This window comes from Triticum aestivum, chromosome 3A, assembly GCF_018294505.1.
Source record: "Triticum aestivum cultivar Chinese Spring chromosome 3A, IWGSC CS RefSeq v2.1, whole genome shotgun sequence".
Taxonomy (NCBI): Eukaryota; Viridiplantae; Streptophyta; class Magnoliopsida; order Poales; family Poaceae; genus Triticum; species Triticum aestivum.
In genome coordinates, this window is record NC_057800.1 from 657403036 (window position 1) to 657410394 (window position 7359).

A 7359-nucleotide genomic window follows, 5' to 3' on the forward strand; every position below is an offset into this window, starting at 1 on the left:
TGCAACTTGATGTAGATGTCATCCACTGGTTGAACTTTGGCACAATAAGGTTTTGGTGGGATGGAGTCCTCGCCAACAATGCGCACCCGAGGAGAGCCTTGGCCTCCGTACTACATCTTGTAAGCTGGGAGCTTTGGAAGGAGCGAACATCACACGTGTTCAGTACCAAGGCGGCGCCTGTGACGGTCATAGTGCGAACTATTAAGGAGGAGGCGTCTATCTGGACAGTGACGGGCGCCAAACATTTGTGTAATTTGATGCCGCGAGAGTAGGCCTTTGCCCTTTCCACTTTGACGGGGCTGTGATGTACTAAACCATACTCTTCTCTTTATTCAATGAAAATGACGAATCTTTTGCCTCGTTTAAAGAAAAAGACAAAGCCTTCCCCTTCTAGTATCTGGGCCATTTGGCTACCTATGGCTGCTGGACAATGGAAGAAGTATATTTATTCGGGAAGACCTTTGGCTTGGTTAACTCTAGTTTATGTGTGTTGGCAATTTGATGTTTTTACTTCATCTAGTTTAGTACCTTCACTTTTCCGTGATGACGAGTTGAAGCCTTTTTGCTGCCTTGTGGGGCATGTATCGTACCGTGTTGTAACTGTGCATACTGTTTCATTCCAAGTAGATAACAGGATGACGAGCCTTTTTATCTAAGAATATTTCTTTTCGTTACTCCTATTTAAACAACTGATGTTTAGTGTCCCAAAACAACGGGCGTTTAGGGGTTCACCACAAACTAATTAGCATTTTTAAATGCACAAACTAGTCAACATGGTACTCACTCTATTTTTTTATTCCGCATTTCAGATTTGTCCGAAGTCAAACTTTGTAAAGTTTGACCAAATTTATATTAAAATTAAATATATAAAAAATTAAAAAACTTAATTTCCTCAATCCGGATATGAATTTCAAATAAATATATAATTTGAAAATATATTTTGTTAAGAATTTTTGTTTGCGAGGATTTCAAGATATTAATTTTGATTGTGAATGGTAATAAGTTTTTTGTACTATCTCCGTCCGAAAATATAAGACATTTTTGACATACAAAAACGTCTTATATTTTGAGACAAAGGTAGTTTTTGTAGGCTAGTTTAGCCTTTAAAACAACATAAATTTTGAGACGGAGGTAATATAAACTTGGTTAAATTTCAAAGAGTTTGACTTCAGATAAATTTTTTACGCGGAGCAAAAAAGAAACCGAGGGAGTATGAAGATTCTTTGTACCACAACCTCAAAAAAAGATCTGTTTGCCGTCAAGTACTGCACCTGACGTTTACTTGTTCGTCCTCAAACCGATCGACATGGTACAAGCAAACGGAGGAATCTTCGGATCTTCCAAAAGATCAGCAAACGTGCCCCGGCGCCCTGAAAATACAGTTTCTTTCGGGGGCAATATTACAAAATCACACGTTTCTGCGGGGGTCCCATTCCCCGCCGGCTTCTATATAAGGCCGCGGAGATGAGCCTCCCTCCTCCGAAACCCAGACCACACGCACGCACGCCGCGACGCCTCTGAACATTTCTTTCCCTCTCCTCCCAGATATTTTCCCCATCCTGCGCTTTTCCTCCTTCCTTCCTTTCTTCTCCGCCGCAATCTCTGCCAGTACGACATGCCGGAGGCACCTGCACGGGCCGGCGGCGCCTCCGCCCCCGCCGACGTCGACGTCGTCACCTCCAGCGGCCGCCGCAAGATCGCCGCCCATTCCTCCGTTCTTGTAAGCCATCCTTTCCCCGGCTCCTTCGATTTCTCGCCGCATTACCCTGCTCGCCGAACGCTTCCGGCTGCCGCTCGCCGGCACGCGGCGACGGCTAGGTAGGAGGACTCGGCCCGTGAATTCCGATGGTAGCGATCAGGAGACGACATGTGTATGCTATTCAGTCGTCTGAAAATTTCGGTTCTGAAGGGGATATTTATTCTTGTTTCTTTGTTGGCGTCATCGAGCAGGCGTCGGCGTCGCCGGTGCTGGAGACGATCCTGGAGCGCCGGGTGCAGAGGCTGAGGGAGAGCGGCAAGGGCGGCAGGGCCATCGTCCGGATCCGCGGCGTCACCGACGACGTCGCCGCGGCGTTCGTCCGCCTCCTCTACGCCGGCAGCAGGTACCGTGCGCGCTGTGCTCCTCTGCTGTTACCCCCCGGAATAGCCGCTAGTATTCTTTTTCGCACATGCGTTTCTTGCAACCCTGGGTAAGCCAGAGCCTGATGCTCTGTGGAGACCCAGTAATAGTAGTAGCCATTGAGTATTAGCACGAGGAAACAAAATCATTAGGAGAAAGAGCTAATATTAACGCACGAGGTGGGGGGAAAAGAACATTGACACATGCGTTTGTGCCCCACGCTGTCTGTCAAGCTGGGCGATCGGAGCTGTCAGCTCTGAAATAATGGTTTAGCTGCCATCTCGGTGGTAGTAATGGCCAGCTAAATCATGTTCTGATAATTGAATGAAGTACACCAAACAGCATGACGTTCGAGCTGTTCTAATTTGGTAGTACTATGTTTTGCTGGCATCTTGAAATACTAAGTTCGTCGGTTGGATCGAGAAACCAATCAACAGCCAAATCCAAGGCGAATTCCCCGTCGATAACTTTGAGTTTCAATTCTACGAGTGTTCAACAACCCTTTGCGGAGATGAGCTGCCCAGAGGCAGAGCATTTCCTCTCTAGTCGTCGGATCATATCAATCTGCAGATCTACCTCGTCACATGATCAAGAAGACACGACACAGCCACACGCTCTGTGAGACCCAGAACACCGGAGCCTTGCCCTAGGGCGAGCCACACAATCCTTGCCTGCGACCGGCCCGTCCGTCCGCTAGCCTCTGGAATCTCGCAGATTCAGTGAAGCTCCGCACGGATAGTCCCTGTCTGTCGCGGCGCCTAGCTAGCTCCAACTCGGCCAAGTTGCCAATTTCGCACTTGCCTCGCCACAAGAGCAAGATATACAGTAGACGAGATGACACCGCCACCGCATCATCCAAAGTCGCCACGCCATACAAAACCCCGGCAACTTGGCAGAAAACTTTGCCGCCGGAAAACCCCGGCGGCGGACTGGAACCGCACGTACGACGGCACAGAGACAAGAAAGAAAGAAAATCAAAGTTTAGTTTGGTCTGGTTGGTGGAACCTGCGCTGTAGGGGTAGCGCCTGCCTAGTTGGAACCTCCCTTCCTGCTCCTCCATGGCCACCCGCATCTGTCGCCGCTGTCGCAGACACCATCATCCTGCCTGCTGGCTGCTAGCGCTACTACTACTTGGTACTACTCGCCTTCGACGAACTGACAAAACAAAGTAAACTCTCGTGGCCGTCGAACGGCCTTTCTCACCGTCCAATCTTTGCACCGAACTGTTCTACTCCACCTAGTTGTTGTTTGTATGCATTTTCGGTGATGGCGAATGGACATGCGGAAAAATCAAATTTCGAGTATCTAATTTGGTGATGGGGATTCTGGATGGCGTGCAGGCGTGGCGAGGGCGAGGTGGACGAGGACGTGGAGAGGTACGCGGAGCAGCTGCTGGTGCTGGCGCACGCGTACCGGGTGCCGTGGCTCAAGCGGTGGTGCCAGGAGGCCATCGGGTCGCGGCTCACGCCGGGCACCGTGGTGGACGCGCTGCAGCTGGCCGACCTCTGCGACGCGCCGCAGCTGCACCTCCGCTGCATGCGCCTGCTCGCCAAGGAGTTCCGCGCCGTCGAGCGCACCGAGGCATGGCGCTTCCTCCGCGACAACGACCCCTGGCAGGAGCTCGACGTCCTCAGCCGCCTCCACGACGCCGACATGGTACGTACCTCCCTTGCCTCTGAAAAAATCATGCAGTGAAATTCGATCATGTGGCACGACCGGTGCGGGGCATGCCTGTTGGCACTTAAGGTGTCTCTCTGGCCGGTCAGCCGGTGGCATGATGATGATGCCAAAGTGCAACAAAAAGATGGCCCGCCTTGATGTCTCAATGCGCCGTGCACTGGGGAACATGGTGAGCATGCCGACCCGGACTTCCAAACTTCGGGTTCCGGAGGTGATCGGCATGTCGCGTCTGTGCGCATTAAGAAATGACGGGAGGGCCTGGTTTGGCCGGTGCGCCGAGGCCTCGTCATGGTGCACGGGTCGTTTCGGTCGGTGCGTCCACGTCCACCCCAGAGCACGCCGACTCGAGGAATGGCCGGTGAATGTTCACATCTCCGAAACAGTCGTGCCAAACGTTGTCGTTTGGGTGGAAATTATCCAGGGGTCATGGTTATTTGCTTATGGCGACAGCATAACCCCACCAAACTTTTGATTGGACAAAAGTTAGAAAAGATATCAAGATCTCTACTGGTACTTGAAAAAAAGTTGGCAAACATGTCAAACACGTTATATTGGTTCATCATGTCAAGATCAATTTGCTCCGATAGTAATAATAAGTTTATGAATACTAGTAGTAGAATGTTAACGAGTATGATGAACTGACGGAAACTTTATTCTGGCGTGCAGCGGCGGCGAAAGTGGCGTCGGAAGCGCGCGGAGCAGAAGGTGTACATGGAGCTGAGCGACGCCATGGACATCCTGCGGCACATCTGCACGGAAGGCTGCACGGAGGTCGGCCCCGTGGGGCAGGCGCCGGCCAACTCGCCGTGCCCGGCGTACGCGACGTGCCGGGGACTGCAGCTGCTCATCCGCCACTTCTCCCGGTGCAAGAGCCGCTCGAGCTGCCCCCGGTGCCAGCGAATGTGGCAGCTGCTCCGCCTCCACGCTGCGCTCTGCCGCGTCCCCGACGGCCACTGCAACACTCCTCTCTGCACGTAAGTTCATTTACCCCAACGCACTGATCTGCTTACTCTCACACCTAAACAAATCGAACTCATGTCTGACGTTGCCATGGACCTTGTGTGATCATGCAGGCAGTTCAAGCTCAAGGAGCAGCAGAAGGAGGCGGTGTCGGCTTCGGCGGCGGCGAAGGCCGGCGACGGCAGCGATGGCAGGTGGGGGCTTCTTGTGAAGAAGGTGAAGGCTGTCAGCGTCATGTCTTCTCTCGGCAAGAGAAGCCCGCCTCCGTGCCAGTGCTGAGCGAATGGATCCCCTCTCTAGGGTTGTGCTTCAAGTGCGGCGAGCGGTGGGGGCGTAATCACACGTGCTCTACCACGGTCCAGCTCCATGTCGCGGAGTAGCTGCTGCAGCTCTTCGGCATCGACGTGGTGTTCGGCGACCAGCCAGCCGCCATTGCCCACAGCCGCTGTCTGCGACACGGGGATGGCCATCTCCGGTCAAGCTCTCACCGGCGGTGTCTCACCGCATGCATTTCAATTGCGCGCGTGGTTGCAAGGCCACGAGATGACATGCTGCTGGATTCGGCCAGCTCCACGTCTTTCGTCGATCAGCAATTCACTGCCAAGCTTGTGGGTATCGTCCCTCTGCTTCAATCTGGGCGCATCAAAGTTGCAGGCGGAGGATAGATCACATGTTACTCAGTTAGAACCGATCTCCTATAATTTAGAGGAGGATAGAGCCGAGTATCTTTTAGATGAGCATATTTGCCTTTCCACAAAAAAAAAAAAAGATCAGCATATTTGCCACTTTAAAGAACTGTCATTTCTATTCTAGCCTCAATATTGTTCTCCTTTTTGGCCAAATCTTACTACATAGTATTTGCACGGATATTAAATTCAAACATAATAATTAATATTCACACAATTAACGGATATTATAAATTTAAAGTTTACAAATCAAATTACTCAATTCAATTCAAACACATGAAGGGCTCAAATTTAGTAAATAGCATGATAAACACACAATTGTGAAGTGCTATGAAAATGCCACTATGCTCAACAAGGTCACATGGGAGCGGGATAGAACTTCTCGGTTCTTGATGTTGCGATGTGTTGCTAGAAATCTATGTACCCTGTTTTGTATCGTGTTCCGGCTCAACAGGATCTCTATTGAAGATGTATCGAAAGTTCTCTGGCATGCCTCTCTCATCTCTATCATCTTCAATGATAATGTTATATGCAAGATGATGCAACATGTCATGATCTTCCATACGACCTTCAGGATCCAATACTCGACATGGCCATGAATTATTTCAAAGCGCTTCTGAAACACAACGAAAGCTCTGTCGACATCCTTCTTTGTCGATTCTTGACGCATTGCAAAGTGAGATTTCTTGTTACCTTTCGGACACGTGATTGTTTTGACAAATGTGGTCCATGAAGGATAGATATCATTTGCACGGTAGTAAGCCATCGTGTACTCACGGCCGTTGACAACATAGTTGCAAGGAGAAGCATTTCCGACAAGTAGCCTGGAGAACAATAGTGATCTCGGTAGCACATTTGGGTCATTGTGATTTCTGAGAGCCAGGAAATCCAAAGAATGAATGCAAAATTCACAGTCCTCCGGTGTAACAAACTCAAGAATGTTTGTCAGATATTTGAAGTGGCCTTTGTACTGACTTTTTCATCAAGAAGGATAATTCTTCCATTTCTAGTGCATGCACTCAATTGGTTCAAGCATTCTAGGCCATTCTCGTTCTTTACTCAAAGCCAGCAGCCTCTCAATGTCTTTATTGGTGGGTGCCCTCAAGTATTCCAGCCCAAAGATCTCAATGACGGCGTTTGTGTATTTCGAACGGCCTCCAAGATTGTATCTTCTCCAACACGACGGAACAACCATAGGCGAGCATTAGAACAGTCGTGATACATGATACGGCTTCAACTTATCTACTTTTTCAGACACTTTTGCTCTTGTTTTGGACTCTAATTGCATGATTTGAATGAAACTAGCCCGGACTAACATTGTTTTCAGAAAAAAAAACTATTTTGGTGTTATTTTTGTGCAGAAATAAAAATTCTTCTACTTGTATGAAACTTTACGAGGATTTTTTCTGAAATATATAAGAAAAACTGACGCTGAGAACTACCAGAGGGGGACCACGAGGGAGCCACAAGCTCAGGTGGCGCACACACCATGAGGCTCGTTGTGTGAGCTTGTGGACCCCACGAGCCTCCGTTTTGTTGGGAAACATAATAGAAAACAAAAAAAATCGCGCCTACGATCACCCAAGATCAATATGAAGATGCATAACGGGTTGGGATCACGATCATTACTGTCACCGAGTTGCAGCGAAAGAAAAATGTGTCGGTGTAGATCGTACTTGAAGTCCCTCGAACCGTCAATGAACGATCCCTCATACTGCTCATGAACAATCCTTCAAACCGAATATCGAAAGCATGGCCTCTCTACTTGGTTGCAAGCATGCAACATTCACGATCCGGCAGTGCTTCGCCGCCCAGAGCTAATTGTCGCCGGAGAATTAGAGGGAGGAGATTAGAACTAGAAGAATTAGAATTAGAACTAGAAGAGGCTCCAAAACTTGTATATACAAAAGAACA

General features: G+C 49.3%; 1 protein-coding gene across 1 annotated transcript; it reads left to right on the forward strand.

Annotated features, from left to right (window-relative positions):
* Positions 1-1480: 1480 nt before the first annotated feature.
* On the forward strand, positions 1481-5601 carry LOC123062984 (BTB/POZ and TAZ domain-containing protein 2). Its single transcript, XM_044486687.1, has 5 exons — positions 1481-1720; positions 1951-2102; positions 3460-3775; positions 4466-4773; positions 4873-5601. The coding sequence occupies exons 1-5, from the start codon at positions 1616-1618 to the stop codon at positions 5036-5038; spliced, it is 1047 nt and encodes a 348-aa protein (XP_044342622.1). The 5' UTR covers positions 1481-1615; the 3' UTR covers positions 5039-5601.
* The last annotated feature ends 1758 nt before the right edge of the window (positions 5602-7359 follow it).